General features: G+C 36.6%; 1 protein-coding gene across 4 annotated transcripts in view; it reads right to left on the bottom strand.

Annotated features, from left to right (window-relative positions):
• Window positions 1–12,242: 12,242 nt before the first annotated feature.
• LOC149567494 (uncharacterized) overlaps window positions 12,243–22,904 on the bottom strand; it is a 64,828-nt gene continuing 54,166 nt past the window's right edge. For all 4 annotated transcript variants that reach the window (XM_089820688.1, XM_089820687.1, XM_089820689.1 and 1 more), the window contains one exon: window positions 12,243–13,364. In XM_089820688.1, coding sequence (XP_089676814.1) covers window positions 12,501–13,364 — 864 coding nt within the window. In that variant the 3' untranslated portion in view covers window positions 12,243–12,500. The remainder of the gene's footprint in view (window positions 13,365–22,904) is intronic.

Genomic DNA, 22,904 nt, shown 5'->3' with positions numbered 1-22,904 from the left:
TTTCATTATCATAACAACTGAATATTTCACTAAGTGGGTCAAAGTTGTTCCTCTTTCTATAGCTATAGGAAAACATGTGGCCTTGTTTATGCTAAATCATATTATTTGTCGCTATGGCATTCCCTCCTCCATAGTCATTGACAATGGGGGGCAATTTAAGAACAAGGACCTTAGGCAACTTTGCAAGAAGTTTAAAATCAAACAACATTGGTCCTCCATCTACTACCCTCAAGGGAATGGCCAAGATGAGGCCTCAAATAAAATGTTGCTGAAAATTTTGCATAGGATAGTTCACAAATCAGGAAGGGATTGGCACCTATAGATTAATCTGGCATAACCACCATACAAACTCCCACTAGGGCTACAGCCTTTGCACTGGTCTATGGTTCTAAGGCTTTCCTCCCATTGGAAGTTGAGGTTCATCTTTGTGTGTCTCTTTACATAGACTAATCATTGATAAGGACCATATGGTTATAAGAATTCACGAGCTTGAGACTCTAGATGAGCACTGAAGGGTTTCTTTTGATCACATGTGAGCTCACCAAAAGAGGATGTCTACCAATTATAACAAGAAAGTTCATCCTTGTGAATTCCAAGTAGGTGATCTTGTTCTTATAGAGAACCTAATGAAGAGTGTTCCCCTCAATACCATAAACCCCTAACAAAAATGAAGAAACAATAGCAAATGTGAGAACAAAATATGGACTTCTTATTATCATCACAAATGTGAAATTACAGAATTCACAAGTACAATATGCTAACCCACATGGGCACCTTCATTATAATAATTTGCAAGACTAAGATATGAACTACCACCTAGAGTTATTCGAGACAATGTTCGGGTCTTTCTTAAATGGGCAATTTTATGTCGCTGGGGAAGGTTCTAAACATTGAAACTTAATACATAGGGCTGAAAGACCCTAACAATACATATAGAGTTGGCCAAATACATCTTTGACAATTATTATAGAAATTTTTGGTAGCCCAACTTTGGAAGGCCATAACTCTCAAAATATTACTCTGATTGGCTATTATCCAGGATGCTCTTGCATCATAACCCAAAGAATCAATAGAATAAAGAGCAGAAAGGTAAGTTTGAGCCTAATTGGTTAGGTACCTACATTGTCACTGTTGCATTTGGGTTCAGTGCCTATCAGCTTTCTACGCTTAAGGGAGAACTACTCCCTGAACCTATCAATATTCTCCATTTGAAAAATTTCTATGCTTGAGGCTCTTACTGCTCAATTTCTTTTACATATTCTATGATCCTGAAAAAAAATTCAAAAAAAATCATACATAATATTTTTTAAAATACTAAAAATTAGAAAATATCTTTAAAAAGTGATCATCTTAGTGAAAACCTAGCAATAGGCACTTTGATGCATCACCACAAAAATAAACAAATCCCAAAATACAAAAAAATCATAAAAAGTCCTAAAAAAATGGTGCCAAGTGATGAAAACCTAGAAACATGTGCTACTTGAGACCCTTGCACCTATGTCTATCAGTCTTGCTCATTCGCTTCATTTTACCTTACCTAGCTTGGAACTGACTCACATCTAGGTCTAGAGGGCACAAATTGCTTAGCTTATCAGGGTCTCTTTGTCGCATTGGTGTTTCTTTGGCAACTTGTCAAACAATGTTTCTTAACACTTCCCTTGACATCCACTGTTTCTCAACACTTTTCAAATACTTTAGCTACGATCTAGGTTGTTGTGATATTTCTCACTACCAGATTCAAGTCCTAAAGAAATGGTCATGTGACTTACACACACGCACTTGAACATTAAACTTTTTGAGACTTGATTGACTTTACTTTTCTGTGTGTGTTGTCTATGACAATTTCTTTGTTGAGTGTTCCCTCTCTAATAGTCTCTTGAGGATGTCATGGACTAGAAGACTGGGGGCATGGGGCATGTTACTTGTTTTCTATTTGTGGGTATACTTTGCTGATCTAAAAGTGTCATGAGCATTCATGCTTTTCCTACTTTACATTTTGGATCTACAACATATCATCCTTGCCTATTTTCACAAGATACTTAGGGGTTATCGTGGCACTTATGCCTTGATACATGTTTAATCTTTCTATATCAAACTTAGGGAACCTAACTCCATTGGTCATCTTAACCTATATGTCTTTGATGCTTAAGTTGGGTTCCCACATTTCTATCTGATATAGATCATATTCATATCCTCATGGTTACACTAGTGATGATTGTATGATCTTTTGATGTCTCAAATAAAGATCGATGATGAAAATTGGAGTCTAATTATGTGTCCCTTGCAATCACACCTTTGCATACTAGTTTGCATTTTAGGGTTCATTCTAGTTTAGCTTTTTCTTCTTGCATATTGACAGAGCTCTCTTCATCTTTCACGGACACGTCAGCTAACTGCATTCACCTTTTCTCACTTCCTCTTGATCATGTCTTTCATTGTTCACCCTTTTCTCACTTCCTCTTGATCGTGTCTTTCATTGTTCACCTTTTCTCACTTTCTCTTGATCATGTCTTTTGCTTCTTATTGATCATATCAACTTAATGATTCTTTGATTCCTATCATGACGAGGGGTTAATCTCATCATCGTATCTAATCTATGCAATTGCTACACTTTCAAATTATGAGTCTACATCATAACATTAGAGCTAAAACATCTATGAAATAGATACATCCATGAGCATATAAACATAAAATTAGCATACATAAACATGAGCATACATAGAAACATAACATGAAAACATAAAGACGAGTGTTGAAATACATGTGAACATCCATCACATGAGCAAGAAAGGAGACAAGTACACAAAGCCCTAAATTGAATCCAATATCTCATATATAAATGATGAATCAAGTACATGTACAATATGGGATCCAAAGTATAGATAACTATAATATACATCAAGTGCCATAGGGGCATCAAAAACTAGACCTAGTCTTGGACCTATGACTAGCTGCCTCCCTCATGTGTGGAAGGAGGTTGTGGAGGTGGTGCATGTGTCCTGTCTGGTGGCTAGACCACTCCCTTTGACCTCCCAGATCTCTCTAAGTAGTTGGGTAACCCCTACCCTAGAGGCACTACACCTCTATAGGTTGCATAATAGTAAGTTTCCCTTGCACCATGTCGCTCAGACTCTTGTCTATTTGTGGCTCGCTCTCACCTGAGCTCCTCAATCTATGTCTGCTCGTATATGAGTTACTAATCTCAGACCATTGTGGTGATCTATGGCTGTTATAAGTCCCCCTCTAGAGCTCTGATCTGTCAATCATCTCCTCCTCCACCTAGGGTAGGTGGTGTCTACCTCTCCTCCTATTTTGGTTGTTGCCTCTCCACCCAAGGTCGTCACACCAACCTCTCTTGTCTCTCCTCCTCATCCTCTACCTCTGTATCTATGTGGCTCCTTGAGTGCGTCTAGCTATTGGACCCCTTCACCACCTCCTCCATCCCCTTCATCGTCACCCCCGTCATCACCTCCTACCCTTGCATCCTCTGGTTTTGCATCAAGGTTCGTAAACCAAGGAAATGGAAACCTCATCATGTTTTGAGCACAATCAATTGACACTCCTCCATCTATGACCCCTGGGAGATAGTCCCACATCTCCCATTGTAGCCCTTATGTCTCCTACAAAACTATGGCATAGTCTAGCATCAGCATCCACCCTAACTCCTCCTCTCCACAAAATTGGGCATATGTGGTGGTCTTTGTAGGGACCCTCTATTGTCACCCAAACTGCCTCCACACTTGTGTGATGACAAATCACTTCACAATACCAACATGATAGCCTACCAATGATCGGCTCCTAAACATGTGGCCCAATTCATTCACTACCTCCTGCCAGCCCTCACATCCCTTGTAGGGTCACAACTCAAAAGCCAAAAGCTCATCAAATAACCATCGATAATATGTCATGTATTTTCTATGTGATTGGGAGACAAAGTCACAGAATCTGTAGTTAAAGGGATAAGACCTCTCTTGAGGTTGTACTCAAGGTTGGATGATTGTTATATGGTCCCACACCCAAATCTCTACTACTACTACACCACATGCCCATGTCTTCCCCTCCCAAAAGATATTCTCATGCAGCTCATGATACATATCAGCTAGAATGGTTAGTCCCCAAACCAATCCATCGTGGCCTCCCTATCAGATCCATAACTAGTCTCCTCCATTCGCATGGGAAGCCCTTCTATCTTTTATCTATGACTAGTCATGGGCCACCAAGAAACATACGATGCATATAACCAAGTACCAATGCTCGTACTCTACTATCAGCCTCTCTAATGTCAAATGTCTATCAAGGACGGTCACATCCTCAAATAAGGCATGTAATGTTGCTCTACCCTCTGTTGGGGTTTCGTCATAATAGACTTATGACACACAAAGCTCATGTCAGCACTCATGATCAAGAGATGATGCAAAAGAAAACACAGACATACTCGTTACACTTACTAGGTCCTCATGACAAGGTATTCGCAGGATGTGATACACATACTCAAGTGCGATAGTGGCCTCTCCAATGGGAAAATAGAAGGTGTTATGCTCACTATGCCATCTCTTTGCTAGTGTGGTAAGGAGGCCATGGTTTGGTCTGATATGGGACAAATGCAATAGTCACTCAAATCCATAGTCCTCATAGTCCTCCTCTTGTGCTCATCTAGCTGACCTACCAATCTCAACCCCACTACTTCGGGAGCCCTAATATGAAACATTAGAACACCATCTACGAAAATGACTCCATATGTCAGTACATGTCATAATGAAAACCAAAACATGACTAAACGCATATATACTCTATTATCCAAGTGCAAAAACTTACATTCAAACTGAGAAATGATGAAAAATTGGCTCATACATGCAAAATTGGTTGAACAAGTATCATACGATACTTTCTCCAATAGGCGTGTGATACTTTGCACAATATCATATGACTATTGGGTGGGTCTCGTATGATACTCTTTTTAATGCCCATGCAACACTTTCCAAAACTCAAAAGTATCGTATGATAGTTCATATAACTATTGTGTGATACTTTCTAAAGTATCACACAACAGTTTACGAAAAACCTATGAAACCCTATGAAAATTGTCAAAATACTCAACAAAATGACCTAAAAAGCTTAGAAAATCAAAAACTTACCGAGGCACCATACTATGGAGGATGCAACTGGCTGCACTCGAAATGGTGAGATGCAATCGAAATGCCTCCTTGTGCCATTGTCTCTCTCTCAAATCCTTAAAAGCTCTCAAAATCACAAGAAGACAAAATGAATAGAAAATGACCCTTGAGCCCCTTTTATACATTTTGACCTCATTTTGACCCAATTTTGAACTCCTCATAATTGTGCAAAAATTGCACCCCTAGCTAATTTCGACATCCTGAATCCATTTTCGGGATTGAAATCAAAATATGAGTTCATCTTGATGGTAAAAAATGCATTTTAAAATACCCTCCTATGCAAATGGCTAACCTTTTGAGGCTAAATCGTTGAATCTCGTGGGGGCATCATCATTTCTTCATTTCTACTCTCTTCCACGCTTCTTACTCACTTTAGTCCATTTCACTTCATCTTTCTCTTTGATTTGACCTAATTCTAATACTTTATCTTCTTTGATCAAACTTAGTCAAATTGGGGCATTCTATCACTTCTTAGTGGTCAATCTTGGGTTTTAATCACTTATTTTCATCATGGACCTTTTCTTTATCTCGATTTGATCATATTTTGCTCATTTTTGAATTCGCTCTATCTCATTTTAATTTTGATTCTGAGGGAGCAAGAATAGTCTATCATCACTGTAAATTGCTTGCCTGTTATGGCTATCTATTTCTCAGGAGCATATGCTTGACCTTTCCATTTTCTCTTGATCTATCTACTTTGCTCGACATATTAGTCCTCATCTCAAGTTGTGATATTGTCTCTTTTGCTCCTAATGTCTAGTATCATCGCTATCAGGCTGCACATTAAGGATTTGCTACCTCACTCTACACTTTTTTCTTCGAAGTTGGAACTTTCTATCTATTGTTGCTTGCTTGGCTTCTTCATTCTTTCACATAATGTGTTCCCAGATCGATCACACATTAGTCAAAGAGGGCCAAATATAATCACCCAAAAATGGTCATCTAGACTATTAGCCCCCTTCTCATCATTTTGCTAAAATTATTAAAACACTTATCTTAATTAAATTTTTAAAAATCAATTTATTTGATTATATCTTATAGTTTGACCATTATATCCTAAGTTTTTATTTAATTAAAAGGAACATGTCCCCCCTTTAATTAAATAAAAGACCCCTTTCATTTCTTATCCTAAGTTGCACACATAAAAAGCATTTTCTCATTTTAAAAATAAAAGAAAAGTCTTTTGTCTCACAGGCAGATACAAAAGTCAACTCTTTGTGATTGGTGGAAATGATTGTGCACATGGATCATGCAAAATTCAACTCCCCGCCCTTGATTAGGTCTTCTTGTCTCATGATCTTCAATATCCACACTTTTAAGGGAGAGCTCTCTCCTCATCTAAGGATCCACTATTTTGCACTATTGTTATCTTGTATGTTTTCCTATACGTTCTCTTGGAGCTTTTGAAGATCTTGTAGCCTCCCTCTCATTCTTGCATAGTATGGTAGTTTAATCTCATATTGCATCAGTATAGCTTCTTTTTATGCATTAGAATAGCACATCTAAATTAATTAGAAGGATTGTAACACTCATATTTCTAGTTAGTTGTATTTCTTGCATGTCATATAGCTTAGCTACATTTTTGCATAGCATGTAATGGTAGTTCTTGGACACTGGCATCCTTTCTCTTATCTTAGAATCTCTCGTTTCATAGTGTACTTGTAAGGGGTTGTATTCTTATGCTCAACTAAGAGCCATTTCATTGATATTTGCATTCCTTTGAACTCCATGACTAGGGAGCTCTAGGTCAACATTTGGGGCTCTTAATCCATGGGATACCTTGAATACAAGGACTTAGAGAAGTCCACATTTTTGGGTGTACAATTTTCATTGGGTCTTACATGAAAAGAAGGGTTGGAAAGCCTATCTCTCTAGGTCAGTATATGTAAAGAGTAGTTAGAGGAGATGCAATGTCTCAAAAGAACTTTGTATGCCTCATCTTTTGTAATACTACAAACCACCCATTTCAAACAGAGATTTTAGCCTTGTCTGTGTGTGGAAATGAGATCAAGCCCACCAGAATAGTTAGGGAGACAACAATACTTCAAACAACATTGTGAAATCCATGCCTCTAAGTATCTAAGGCCTACAAGAATTCCCTCAACAGATCTTCTAATTTCTCATAGATTGCTCTGGAAGGTAACCAACATGATGAATAGTAAACATGTGTGTCTGTGAGAATCTTAAAAAAAACTTGTATTTTCTCGACAAAAGAAAGTGGCTTGATTCTCTAATAGGCCAACTTGGCCTCTACTTTGGAGAGGACCATGTCCTAGAGTTATGTAGCAAGTCCATGAAAGGCAAAGGTAATTCCCAAATAACAAAATACTTGGCCATGTTGAATCCATTTCCAGTCAAATTTAACACCCATTGGGGAGGTGGAAGGAAAAACTAGCAATAGAAAAGGCCGTATGTCATTGAATGGTTGAGCTAGAAGCCAAGCAAAAAGTATCAAGGCAATTAAGCACTTGTTGAACATTTGCCTCATCGTCAAGAAGGGTTAAAAAATAATCATCAACAAAGAGGCCATTGATAAGTTGAGAGGGGGAATTGGGAAAAGATATGCTATGAACTATTTTAACGAAAATGGTAGAAGTTAGCAAATAACCAAAGCATTTAGCAGCTAATATGTACAAAGTTGGGGCCAAAGGATAGCCTTGGCGAGTGGACCTATACATACCAAGTACAATAGATTGATTGCTATTAATGGTAATGCAGACATTGGAACTAGCAAAAAGCATTTTTAAAAAGCCACAAAATGAGGACCAAAGCCTAATGCGGACAACATAAAGAATAAAAAGCCACTCAATTTGGTCATAGGCTTTTGCAAAATCAATTTTGAAGAAACTAGCCAAAGTGACAAACTCATTCCATGCCTCTTCAAAAAACAGTTATAATATAACTATGAATCTGGATTAAATAATCTAGTTTGTTTTGGACGAGTGAACTGAGGAAGCAGATGGTGAATTTTTAAAGTTGGAGCCTTTGGAATTATTTTATAGGAGACATTGGACATAATGATGGGGCACCAATTACAAATCTCACGACCGCCAACTTTAGGTTTGAATTTATGTTTCCTTTATTTCACTAAGTTTACTAAACTATTTTTTTAAAGTTTAAACAACATCAAAGTAATAGTGTGGAAGCAATATACACATACACAACAATCACACATGCAATTACAATACAAATTTCATTCCTCAAGGGTTCTTTGTGTGTTAAGTCGTGTTTAAGAAGTTTTATTAGTAAGTTTATGTCTCAAGTACAATGTCCATAATCATAAAATGAATAAATAAATACATGATCTCATACATGCATACATAAGAAAAATTGATCTAGGAAAGTACATCCAAATAACATCATCCACCGCACGTCATAGGATATGCAATAATAAATACAAGTACATCAAAATATTATAACATCTCATGGGATCTCAAATACAAGACACATAATACACATATATACAACTTCTAAATTGAAATATCCACAATAAGAATAAGAATGATAATAATACAATAGTATCAACGAACATCCAACATCTGTCAATCTGAAGGGGACCCAAATGGTAAGAAGTCACTACCTCCCAACTGCATGGTCTCCTAATCAAGGTCTCACTCCCACCATGCAGGGGAGATAATGTGTGATCCACAAGTGATCCACATGGATATCAAATAATATAATCAATCCTAGGCAAGGAATCTTAATAGCCAAATCTACCTCAAGGGTACACAAACTATTGATAAAGAAAGATAACCAAAGTCAAACAAACACTCAACCAATTCCAATACCACATACCAAAGTAAATAACAAATACCAAGTGTAAATCGAATATAAAAAAAAGAAATACAACATTGAAGGGCAACCACTTCCAAATCAAATGTCAAGTGTCAAAAGAATAATAACCAACAAAGAAATAGTTGTTATCAATAAAAGTCGGCCACCCACAATAAATAAGATCCAACAATGGTTATCAACTCACACTAAATACATCCAACAAGTACACCACCAAAGGCAAATGGTGTTGGAATTGGTTGAGTGTTTGTTTGACTTTGGTTATCTTTCTTTATCAATAGTTTGTGCACCCTTGAGGTAGATTTGGTTATTAGGGTTCCTTGCCTAGGATTGATTATATGATTTGATATCCATATGGAGACTGTCCATTATCTCCCTTACACAATGGGAGTGAGACCCTGATTAAGTGACCACGCAATCAAGAGGTAGTCTTTTTTACCATGTGGGTCCCCCTTAGATTGGCAGATGTTGGATGTTTGTTGATGTAGTTGTATTATTATCGTTCTTATTCTTATCCTAGAGATTTCTATTCCAAAATTATATCTGTGTATTATGTATCTTGTATTTGAGATCCTACAAGATGTGTAATATTTTGATGTACTTGTATTTATTATTGCATACCCTCCAACATGTGCAATGGATGATGTTGTCTAGATGGACTTTACCATATCAATTGTTCTTATGTATGTGTGTTTGAGATTATGTATTTGTTTATTCATTTTAAGATTATGGACATTGTGTTGAGATAATGGGTGTTGCACACATTGCATAATATTGTTATATTATTTTATTTTATTTTATTATGTAATGTTGCACCTAGGACGACTTAGATGGACGCGCAACATATAAATATTTCCATGGGATATACTTGATAAGTTGTATTGTAACATTATGATAATATTTGATGTATTTGTGAAAACAATTAAATGTCCAATATTAAATGTGGGGTCAATGGATTAGGTGGTACATGGTTTTAGCACACGGTTTATATATATATATATATCACTTGGTGGTTTTGTGGGACTTGCTACTATATAAGTAGCCACAAGAGTAGTTGTAGAGACGAGACAAAAGGGCAAAAGGCAAGAGTCGAGTGGGACAAAGCTTAACAGGTTAGCCAATGGAGCATTTGTGAAAGTTGGAAGCATGACATATGATGTGTGGATTCATGCTTGTTCACATGGATTGCTTAGTTATGGCTATGGCTTCGAACGCTTTCATGGTTGTATTGCAATGATGTTTTTGCATAATAATATATGGTGACGGATGCTTTTGGAGGCTGAGTTTTTTCCTTCAATGAGGGTTTCCCAGGATATATTGTCACATTTTTGTGGGTATGTTGTCTATTCTCTTGCATGTGGATTTTAATTACATATTTATTTCAGATATATTATGGGTTATGTGCAAACAGTTATATTTTTTGTTGCAAGTTTCCTTACACATTGTACTTGGGACTTAAAACTTATTAATAAAACTTCTTAAACATGACTTAACGTGAAAGAACCCTTGAGGAATGAAATTTGTATTGTAATTGCACCTGTGATTGTTGTGTAGGTACATGTTGTTTTCACATTGTTACTTTGATGTTTTTTAAACTTCTTCTTTTTTAAAGTTCAATTTGAACATATTGGGTTTATTTCTTTTGAGTTCCTAAATGAAGTGTTTCATTAACGATCTCAAGTAGAATGCTTCTAAGTACAAATGGTGAAGGTAAGACCCAAAACAATCCCAAAAGGCTTTATTAAATTCACATGGGAAACCATCACAACTGGAGGATTTCACATCTACCAATGAAAAAATTGTCTCCCTAAGCTCTAAATAGACGAGGTCTGCTCACAAAAGGTTCTTTGAGAGTTAGTGAGATGATTGCGGACACAAACTAAGCAATTCTCTATAGCCTTTTAAGAGGTTGGTGTGGAGGCGTGGACAGTAAAACTTGTTTGTAATGGAAGTTTGAACCATTAGAGGCACATAAATTAACTCCTAGCTTCTCATGGATAATTTGAAATTGTGAACCCAATAATAATGGCTATACATCATCTTGTGACAGTATTCTTAAATAGATACATTTGAAGACTCTCGACACCATTTTTTCGAAAAACATGTCAAATTTTAATAAGAAAACACCACGAGTATGATGATTCTATTCAATAATAATAATAATACTAATTATAATAATATTCTTTTCTAATAGACTACAATTTACAAATTCTAAGCCCCTTTTCACCACAACACATTGGAACCCTCCATCATCACTTTCTATTCCTTATACAATCTACAAATGATAAAAATCAAAATGTCGAATCTTATAACCAAACAAATGCCATCATTCAAAACTTGGATGGATCAAAATGTCGAATTTCATAACTAAACAAACGACATAGGGGAAACAACCCAGTAGCCGCCCAAGTTAACTTCGTGCACCTACAGTTCCTAATCTGTATGTCAAATTTTGCCAATTTTTTGGTGAGCCTCCGTAGGTGAGTGAAGAGCTTAAAGCTAACTTTTCAGCTTTCTTGCATTTGCAGAGCTCTTTGTAGAACTCGTACAGTGCAAGGTGGTCTTAAAGTGTCATTTTAAAACATTCACCAAATACCCACTACTAAGACCCCCCAATAGCTGTTATAGTACTTTTTGCACAAATGGACCAATCAGCAATCAAGAACTTAAAAATGGAAACAAAGTGAATGGCTATTGGTATTCATGGTGATTTGTTTTGGCATGTTTGTGTGCAAATTCTGAAGTTTTTCTGGGCAGTCATTGGGGGGGAAAGGTAATGGTTAACGTGGCGGCATTGCATACATGGGCGACAATTGGCGTGTTTCCTCTAGTTCAAAACTTGGATGGATGGATTACTTCTATTCCCTCTCATCATCAAGAGATAGAAAACCTTTGCCGCTTTATGGAAACGCTTGAAAAGGTTGAGAATCCAAGACAGGTAGAGTTGAAGCATAATCAAAATGAGAATTTTTTGGTGTGCTGATCAATTGCTAATGGTTTAGAATGTAGGGTTAAAAATTTATAAGGGCAACGTGATGTATTGATTCCTCAAAGGTTTAAAGATACATTATAGATTTATATATTTTTAGTTCCAGAGGAAGCGAAATACAAAGCGCTTGTGCCATTTGGATTAATCACTCTCTCTACTGTACTCAGCTCTCCCCAATACTTTCGGTGGCCAATGAATCCAAAAAGGTGTCAAAGAGCTGTTCTCTATGATTCCTAACTACTTTCCAAATAATGCTTCTATAATTATGAATATCATTGGAAGAGGAATTTATAGGAAATGAGCATACTGGCCGTTGCATTTTAGCCTGGGAATAGAAAGATTCAAGTGCTATTAAAATACAAATTCTTTTGACTTCATACTTTGAATGCAATTTCAATCCCTGACAACTTTCCAAAAAAAAGCTGCTGGAGTTATGACTGCCATTGGAAGTGTAATTTGTAGAATGTACATTCTAGGCACTGCATTAAGCTTATGAATACAAAGATTCAATTATTGTCATTAGAATACAGATTTTTTCTGACTAACTACATTGATTGAGCAAGTGGCAATCTCCATTCTTCTGGAAGCCTCCATTTTTTATGCCAATATATAGACACTCTTGACCAAAGAGGAAACTCAAAATCATCTTCTAGTGGCTCATCTGCTGGCCCATCCATTGTTAGAGGCAACCAGACATAACGAGAATCTCTTAGATCAGCTGGGTTCCACCGATCTGCCATGAATATGAAAGTATCGGGCATTCCAGGCAGAGGCACAACGAATGTACCTTGCGCAAAAAATGTTGTAACTCGGAAGTCTTCATTGCCCCCCATGCATGGATTTCCCAATGTTTCCCATGGTCCTAGCATGGACTCTGCTGAATGAGCCAAAGCTGTATTTGGAGCCCATCCAGTACAGCCAGAAGTTATCATATAATATAATCCCCCATGCTTAAAAACAGCAGGAGCTTCTCTATGCTCTCCAACTAAATTCCTCCGCATGACTCTGGTGACATCCTTGTAGTCTTCAGTCAACTGCCCAATATGCAATTCACTGTTGTCTTCCGATGAGTAGATAATATATGCTTCACCGTTATCATCTTTGAATACTGTCATGTCTCTACTATCAAAACCATGTGGCCTTTTGCTTCCAAGATAATGGAATGGCCCAGTAGGGGAAGAACTGACTGCCACACCAACAGAAGCTTTGGAATAGTTAGCATTGTCGATGTGCATCCACATTACATACTGTTTACTGCGATCATTATAAATCACCTTTGGTCTCTCAAGTACATTGCTGACATACAGGTCATGTGTCTTATTGTTTCTCTCGCCTGGTAGAACTATGCCCTCGTTCTTCCATGCCCACAGATTCTTTGATGAGTAGCAACTGACACCTATAATGTCCACCTGTAAGTAAAGATATGGAACACATTTTATGAGCTTGCCCAGGGTAATTGTATGATAAATCAATCATTATAAACAATTATTTTGTCAATGCTTTTTCAAATTTCCAGTCAACAAACCAAACAAATAGGAAACATACTTTTGTGTATAAAAAAATGTCATCCTTTTGCAAGGACAAATAATTTATCTTCCATGACTTGTTTTGTCTATGCGTACAGTAGTTTCTACTGAAAAAAATCAGCAAAGACAACCAAAGGCAACAAAGGTGTAAAAAGGGCTTTATTCCCTTTTTGTTTAAATTATTTTTATTTTTCTTTCTGGATTTAACTAAGATGAAAATTTGTTAGATATCCTATGTAAACACCTAAATCTTCCACAGCCTAACCACACACAAGTCATTTAATTTTATACTCTTCAGACATTAATTACATAAATCCAATTATTTAATTAAGCTTCCAATTGTCTTACTAGCACGAATTAAAAAGATTCCAATCGTTTATTCAATTAATTGATCACCTTAGCCATTAACTCTGTAGTTCACCCTCAACATTTATTTAGTGCAGTTCACCCTCCACATGCCGTTAGTCCAAAAATTAAATTAACACACTATTTATTTAATTCCTCTCACTCCCCTCATGACATTAGTTAACTAAAACCAATCAGTTAGCCAATATATCTACTTGTAGATTTTATAGTATGTTTCAGCCATGGTCAAACCTGCAAATGTCATGCATGTACATGGTCCTTGCTACACAGTCCCCACTTCTAAAAAAGCCCCTCCCTCAATCTCGTTTATCCTTTCAATCTAGAAAATTCTAGTTCTTCACATCTTAGAAAAAAGGACTTCTATATTTCCAAAAGTGTCATTTTTCATCATCACCATCCATTTACTCCCAAGAAGATCTCCACCACCCAAATCCTTTGGATTACCAAACTCTAGTGCTAAGTGCAAGGTGCCACTTAGAGGTCTATCATGGCTCCAAACCCCTCAAGAATTCCCAGCTATTGATATCTCCAACTAGTCCTACACATTGATCCATCATCCCTCAACACTATATATAGCAGATCATAGGGACTATACTGAAATAATCCTTGAATGCATTGTTATAATATCAGATTGAGCATCCACATGTTTCTCTCAGCATAATCGAGACACTGTGTGAGCAACAAGAGGCTTTTGAAATATTTGTTTAAATTTTTCATCTTGGATGCACTATATAAGGCTCAAATGGAGGAGGTAATTTCATTCATGCTTGCCCACATCCTGCTTTTAGCAATGGGATGAATTGAGGTTCATGCCTTGTTGCAGTTTGACAGCACTAGTGACGATGACTAAGCAGCTTTAGGTGATCATGTGATAGGCAAACAAGGTACCAATGTCCTCTGAGCTAATAAGAGAAATCTTATTAAGGAAATAGACAAGTTAGAACAACATTAATACTTTTTGTTTCTCATTATAGTCACGGTTTAATGGATGCATTCAAGATGTGTCTGAGTTAAAGTTGAAATGGGAGAGCATTTAATGCACATGCAGCCCCTGCGCTGCATGTGGAGTTTTAAAAGCCAAGTTGTCTAATTGCATGATGGATGTTGATGATCAAGCCATGGCCATATATGTTTCAGAAAAACCAATGTCACTAAAAAAACCAAAAAAGATCATTAAAACACAATCCCTTGACAGAAACACCATAGGAACTTGTCTAAACACCTGAAATCATATTTAGTTTGTTGGTCCACTGTCCTTTACATCCGGTAATTAAGTTTATTCCAAAAAACTTCTGATCCCCAGATTTGTCAATAAGGAAATCAATTTCAGTTGGTCAGTTTGAGCTAATTATGATTACTACGAAGTGTTCCATAAATTACTGCCTTAAATCAATTGTCTTTGGCATCAACAGTACTTATCTTCTGTTTTAATTTTGTAAATAATTATTCAGTGATTAGATGTATAGATTAGTAGCTTTATAAAAATGGTATGTGTGCTCCTTGTGATTTACTTTGTCCTTTCTCAGAATCAGAATATGTTCCAGAAATATTCTATTGTGAGTTTGGTGTGGTTGCAGGAAGCACTAATTAAGTTAAAAGGATGATAACACCCAAATTTTGTCATCAAAATTGTTTTCAATGTCTGATCTCTTGATTCTTGATAACATCTATTATTCATTTTTAAGATTGATCTCAATGAGTATGATTCTCTATCTGGGGAGGATGGAAGTTAGATGATTCTCTATTTGGGTAACGTAGAAGCTAGCTTGTCCTTGTTGATGAGTAATCCATTTCAATTTGTTTTCATCAAGCTATATTAGAAAGATGCATGTCATATTGTTTTTGCTCATGCCAAACGATTGTTTGTGGATGCTAAATAGAAGCAGGATGTCTTGGATTGTTACCTTGTTGAGAGATCTTTAACCTGTATACATTATTGATTTTTAGAGTGACATCCTCAATAATTACTTTTGGTGCCGATGGAAGTTTGGACAAAGCTCTTTGAGATGCTCATATTTCCTTTGTAATTTTCATATTGCAAAGTTTTTATGGCAATAAACATTTGGTTATTCCATTGGAGCTCCACATAGTGATCTATTTGCAGACTACAAAATAGTTTACTAATACTTTTCATGCTAAGTGTCTCATTGGCACACTGCATCTCCCATCATTAAATATGGTAGGATTGGGGTAAGCTCAGCCTTAGTCATGAGTAGTTTCCCATGGCATGCTTAAGCATCATCCTTTGCCACATAAGAAATTTTGTACACTCTAAGCATCCTCTTCCAAACATTATTAGCATCCCTTTGTCCCCCATAGCGAATTTAGATCCCTCTTGAACACATGAGAGCACTTTAGATTCTCTTGGATCTTTCAAACAGACATTTCAATAGTTAATATTCATCCTCTGAAGCATTCTCTTAGTTCCTTTTGAACATATTTCAGCCTGGCTGAATCTGTCCTTCAACTTTTTTGGGCATCCTCTACATAAATAATATGACCAAGGTGTGATAGGGATGACATGGAAAACTCATGTCTTGGCTCCTCAGTATGATTTTTCCTCTACCGAAACTGAAAGCACCATATTCAAGTGTTCGAAATGCTCTGTTAGTTCTTTATGATGAAAATCATCAGAAACACAAGAACAAATATACAAAATATCTTATTGATGACCTTATTCATTTATGTTTGATGTGTAACAGATGCATTGCAAAGACCAAAGGCTTGGAATTGTTAGTGCCCTCGGTGAGACTAAAGTGTCATCTTTGCTTGATCTTGGAGTCAGATTAAAATCAGCTAATAACTAGATCAAATGCCAATCTTTGACAAATATTTCATCCCATGCAGATCATCCAATAAATCATCAAACCCGGACATCCAAAACTTGTTATTTACGATGATTCAGTTAAGCACTTTGTAATCAATGTACATCCAATAGGATCCACCTTCCTACCCAGGACCACAGCTACAGTATACTGACTTATGCTACCAATAATGAGTCAATTTTTTTAGCACATCCAACACAAGCCTCTCAATTTCAGATTTCTGGGAATGACCATACTTATAAGAGTGAACAACTGGAGGCCCATCTGGAGGGTTAATCTCATTGATGTACTTCACATTTCTATTCGGGGGATACTCTTTCGGAAAACCTAAAAACTGCAATATTTCTAGCACAGAACTCGGAAATCGTTCTTCAAAATCTTCTCTTTTTGACTGGAATCAACTACCTTGATCTCCTTGAGAAAAAAAGACTCAACAGTGTACTCACAATCCCCTTTTTTAAATGTATGGAATTTCTCTTGATGACTTGTGCAGTATGTCCCAAGTGAATCCAACACCCCCAACATCAAGCATGATTTTTTTTTTTTTTTTTAGCTCTAGATTACTCATCATGTTGCACCCATATAGGAAAAAGTGCATAGCATCATGTTTCATGCTAATGCTTTGCCGTTTTCCCAAACATGAATCAAGGTTTAGTCATGGTTGTCCTTGTCATTTTTGTCATCTAATGTCAATGTTTTTACAGCTTCAATAAACAAAAGCTTTCAAACACACCATTAATGATGAACAGATGATAAAGAGGTTGCTGAAATCAATAAAGCAGGGAAAGGTAGCCATCTAGGGAAGTCAAAAGTGCTCTGCCACTAATTAATTTAGATGAGATTAAAATTAGTATATCGGAAGTCCATTATAAAGGGCACGCATGGTAAAGGAGCTGGCAAGGTAATGTTAGAATTTCTCATTGGCAGGCACATGCCTGTCATGTGCAAAACAAGTTCTCAAATTCATAACAAATCATATATACAGGGATATACCAGTGTGAAGAAAAATTGGCACCCAAAATCAAACTCTCAGATCTCTTGTATAGGAGTGCATTGAGCAAAAGACAATGAAGTAAATAGAGTTTAATGTTAAAATCTTTCATACAGGTGCATGCCTATTAAAGGGGCAATGGAGTTCTAAAATCAAGTTCTGTAATGTCCCCATCTTCTTAGCCTACTTTCTCATCCTGATAGGCTAATAATTTATTAAAAGGATGCATTTCCGGTCGCAACTTTATTTGTAAAAGAAACAAAGGAAATACAATATTATTTAATGGGTTTATAAAGCTAAAGTTACTTATTTTATATAACATGATGAGAATTAAGTGACTTTATAAAGTGGCTTTATAATATGAAAGTGACTTTTTATCTCACATTGTTTAAGGGAGGTGTACTGTCATTTGGGGGTGTTGTGAGTATATTATATTAAAGCTATTTTTCTTGTTGCTGATATTCAGTGACTAGATTGTTCTGAGGATGGAAACCCTTAGAACCAAGAAGGTTGGGACAGAACCCCATTCCTTCACGATTGGTGGATTCATACAGAGTTGACATCTGATTTCATGATGAGTTTTGAATTTGAATAAGCAGTTCAAGAGCTTCCTCTTGCAGTCAAGAACGATTCTTAAGTGTTTCAGGTGACTTCTTATTTGAGGCTGTGGTGAAGATTTGCAAAGAAGGGCATTCCAATTTAAGGCGTCCCTTATCCCTCTTCATTCACACAAGGCAGAGATACACTTATAGCTGAGTATAGTTACAGTTTGAGAGGCTAAGTCACAGCAATTCAATTTATTTGGAAGAAGCAATTGGCTGTCCCTTTAATGGAGGTGTTGGGAGTTTTAACAGAATCTTGAAAGGGACATTTTAGGTTGGAAACCTATTTGAAAGGAATTCAGGAGGTTTTTATGTATATAAAACTGCTTCAGCAGGACTTGGATGTCACAGGGAGGATGCCAATCTACAGCCATCTTCTTGTTAACCAGTGATACAGGCTGTATGGAAATGGATACAGACTATCTTGTTCTGTCCCTATCTAAGATTCAATGGTGTTCAGACTATCGTAGGTTTTTAGGAATTATTGTTAATTCTGGTAAACTTGAGGTTCAGCCTCACATAAAGACTAAAATCCTTGAATTTCAGCCTCCTCTTAATACTAAGGAGCTCCAAGGATTCCTAGGTATATTAAACTATATAAATAACTATTATTTAGGTGCAGGTTTTGACAGAGAATCACTTCAACAACTCCTGACAAAAAGAAAGCATCAGTGGACTTCTATTCATGATGAAGCTGTCAAAAAGATCTAACAAAAAATCCAAGATCTCCCTACTTTGCTTCTGATAATGCCTGGGGAGGACACCTGTGTCTTGTCAGAGAAGGAAAAGAATTTATTGCTGAATATGCCAGTGGTGTGTTTCCTGTAGAAGTCAAAAGATGGATTTATTTTGATATGGAGATCTATGGTATCATTAAATGCTTAACGAAATTTTCTTTAGAGTTCATGCATCTTCCAAAATTCATCATTCAGACAGACTGTACAAGATTTCTCACATTCAAAGGGGACCATGGCAGGAAAGATGGTAGAGGTAAGTATGTTCACTACCAAGCAAATTTGAACCAATATAACTATGAAGCCCAACACATTCCAGGAAAGCAGAATATTGTTGCTGATTATCTAAGCCAACAACCTCCTGGTGTCTTATGCAGAATCCTCTTCCTTATCCAGGATTCTATCTTTCTAATGAATTTTACATCTATTTCAGAGCCCTTCATGAAATTGCTCAATCTTCAGAGAAGCTGTCTAATGAGTGTTGTCAACACTAAGCTTCTACACAGTGCAAATAATGCAGCAGACACACTCAAATTTGGGATGTATTACCTAGTTATTACTAATGATGCTTATGGAGAATTCATTATTCTTCAAATTAAAACAAATCATCAATATTTATTATTGCTTGCTCCTATCAGGGAACATTTCTTCACATGGTAGGTCACATGTGCTGCCCCTCAAACTAGACAAATTTTGGATTTCTTTACATATGCCGGACCAGATAAAGTAAATCCTGATCATGACCTCAACCAAGAAGTCTATGCATTGGTCATCACAAAGCTAAGGCTTAAATGGGAATCTTACTATTCTCTGCACTTGATGTATGATGATAACCGACAAGATTGGAATATTCACCATCGATTTAATCTCTTGGCGCGACGGAGACCACTCACATGGGAAGACGTCTTTGACCATAGAGAACTGACACCTCCAGTCCTGTCACCAGCATCCAACTCATCCTCCGCCAACACAATGTCATTAAAGGGGAATCTTTCTACGAGGCCGTCACTATTGATAATTGATATTGGACAAACTGTCTTTTGACATGAGCTACCTAGAATCCTCAGTTCCATGTCACCTTTTACCTACTAAGTTGTTATAAATAAGCTCATGCTGAAGCATAATGGGCATTAGGTTTTCATTTGGTCTTACAATCTTAAGGATTGAATCTAGGAAATCTGTCATTTTGGGTATGCTCTCTGCATAAGCACTTCGACCGATCTTCTTTGCAGACCAAAAGCAGAGTGATATAGGTTGTAAGTCAGTCATATTGTAAGCTCTTATTTTAATAATAGATATAAGTCGTATCCATTTGGCCAATAGCCTTCGTTGCTGGTTGACAAGTGGTTTTTCAAAAAGCAACAATTTCAAAATTATCATTGTAAGAATTTGGTATAGCTCTGATACCATGTATGTGTAGATCACGAAATTGTACCACAAAACAAAAAAAATTGCTTGAAAAAAGAAGTCCGTATGAGGGAGATATCGCTGTTTGAAAATCACCTTTGTAATTATTTTTCATGAAACGCAGCTGTCACACCTCCAAAAATCAAATGACTCTAGATTTCACCTCAGATGTCCGATTTTGATGAAACAAAAGTCGATTTGGGGGTTTTTTGACCTTCTAAATGTGATGCCAACATCTGATTTGCACCACCAAGCTCCACTCTTGACCTGCAAAAAAAAATCTCTCCAATGGCTATGTAATGAAACTCCTATGGCTCTGATACCATGTAAGAATTTGCATAAGGCAATAATTCAACACCACGATCAAGAAGCTCAATAGATAGCACAAAAGAGACTAATGATGATCAAATGAGAATCTCAATAATGATCAAAATGATAATGGATATCAGATGATTGGATATGACATGAATACACACTAGAAGTGCCTGTATATAAAGGCAACTAGAATGACTAGGAGTCAGCAAAGAGATAAGGATTATAGCTCAGCACATGTCCACGAAAGGTGGATTATCCTCCATTGAGCACAGGAGTTTGTGTGATGATGAGAGGATAAGTTTACGTATGTGTATCTCATAAAGAGATGTTGTAGACACCATGTGCTCAAATAAGTTGCTAACTCCTATGTTGTCAACAAGACAACTCATATGTCTATGCATATTCCTAAGTAAACTTAAGTAAAGTGTAATAATTATTAATTATTTACACTAACAATCATATCTCCAACTTCAAATGAACTCTTTGAGCGGTTTGAATCTGCATAGACTTTCTCTTGATTCCTTGTTAGAATTAATCTTTGGGTGATCTCAATATATCTCTTTTAGGTTTTGTCGAGTCATCAATTGTTGGCACCATGCTATATGTGAACACTAAATCAATGAAGGCTAATACATCATAACCATATAAAGTTATGAATGGAGGCACAGAAATAGACATATAGTGGGTCATGTTGTAGTATTCTTCCAAATGCATATACCTAATCCGAGAATGAAATCTCCTTTATACTTTATCAGTGAAAGGGTCACCATCTTCCATGATAATTGAATCGCCACTTTTCAATTGTAGTCTTCGAAGAAAAAAATCCCCAAATTGATCTCCCTTTATATGTCCTCTTCAAATGAAACCTTCTACCCTTTATATCTTCCAATGTTGGCAAGAGTCACAACCCTTCACCATGTCTACTTTTTGCAATGGTCACAACCTTCCACAATTTCCACCCTTTGGAAGTCACAACCTTCCATAATTATTACCTTTTGGAAGAGTCAAAATCCATCATAACTTTTGCATTTTGAAGGAGTCACAAAAGTGCATAAAATGTTGTGTTTTGATTGTAGACATGTTTAGGGGGTGATATGACATTATTCTGCATCAATAGGTGGTAAGTTTGTAAGAGGGAGAGAAAAATTGCAAAAGTTGCAAAAATGTTGTCATGACAGCATTTGCAACTTTGCAAAATTGCATGACAAAATTTTAGAAGAATAAGCATTTTGCCCAATATCAATTATAGGTATGAAACCAACAGTTGAAACATGATGGGAGGACATATTTAAGGTCTTCCGAGGCATTGTGCGGAGGTTGGAGAACATTTTGTACAATTTGTGATTCTAAATTATTGACAGTTTTTCTGATAAACATCACAGTTTCATTGCAATTGGTGCAACTCGTGCCAATTGGATTAAATCCTCAAGCTTTTCAATGTAAATAGTTAGACTCACTTGTTTTCTTGCATTGTGTGCTTTGGTGGTGGATTTTGTACAGTTTTGATTGTCTAAAAAAAATCAAACTCCTAATCACTGTTCACGGGTCAGTTCAGGGTTTGGTCTAGAATAATGGCTCTACCTTAAATCTCCACCATGGGAATTTCACAGCCATTGGAGGTCTGAAAGTAGGGCCAATGTACATATTGTTCCTTTTTGTTGGAATCCAAAAAACTATGTTTGCTATTTTTAAACTTTTGCCTTAAGCAAGCTCTGCCATAGCCCGGCCAGAGAAATAGAGTAACAGAGGTTGAATACTTGCAGGAGTTGATTGGATTTATCAATCCATTGATGTGAGAAGATGGAATAGGTCCCAATGAAGCCCTAGTAAAGAATAGAAAGTTGGTTGAATCCATTTGACGGAATTTTCAACTTCAAGATTGGTTCCAAGTCTATTTCCTTTGCAAAACACTCATATTAGGGTTAGATGTTGTACGATCAGTCTGAAACCTAAGACCTCAAAAATCGTAAAGAACATCAAAAAGGGTATCTTAAATAGGAGTTTGTTTTTGGGGTTTTTTTGCATGTTTTCAAACTAGAGGCCAAAAACCTAAAACAGAGGCCTAATTGTTGACCTAAACGGGCTAGAAGGCCTAAAGAGCAAAACCAAAAAGATCAGGAAAAAAAAAAGGTTGTGGAATCAAACAAAATGGAGTGTTTCAAGTTTGAATTGGTCGATTTGGA

This window comes from Cupressus sempervirens, chromosome 3, assembly GCF_028749045.1.
Source record: "Cupressus sempervirens isolate cs-2001-9-10 chromosome 3, ASM2874904v1, whole genome shotgun sequence".
In the NCBI taxonomy this organism is placed as follows: domain Eukaryota; kingdom Viridiplantae; phylum Streptophyta; class Pinopsida; order Cupressales; family Cupressaceae; genus Cupressus; species Cupressus sempervirens.
The sequence above is the reverse complement of the archived record's forward strand: the minus strand, read 5'-3'. Positions and strand labels throughout refer to the sequence as shown.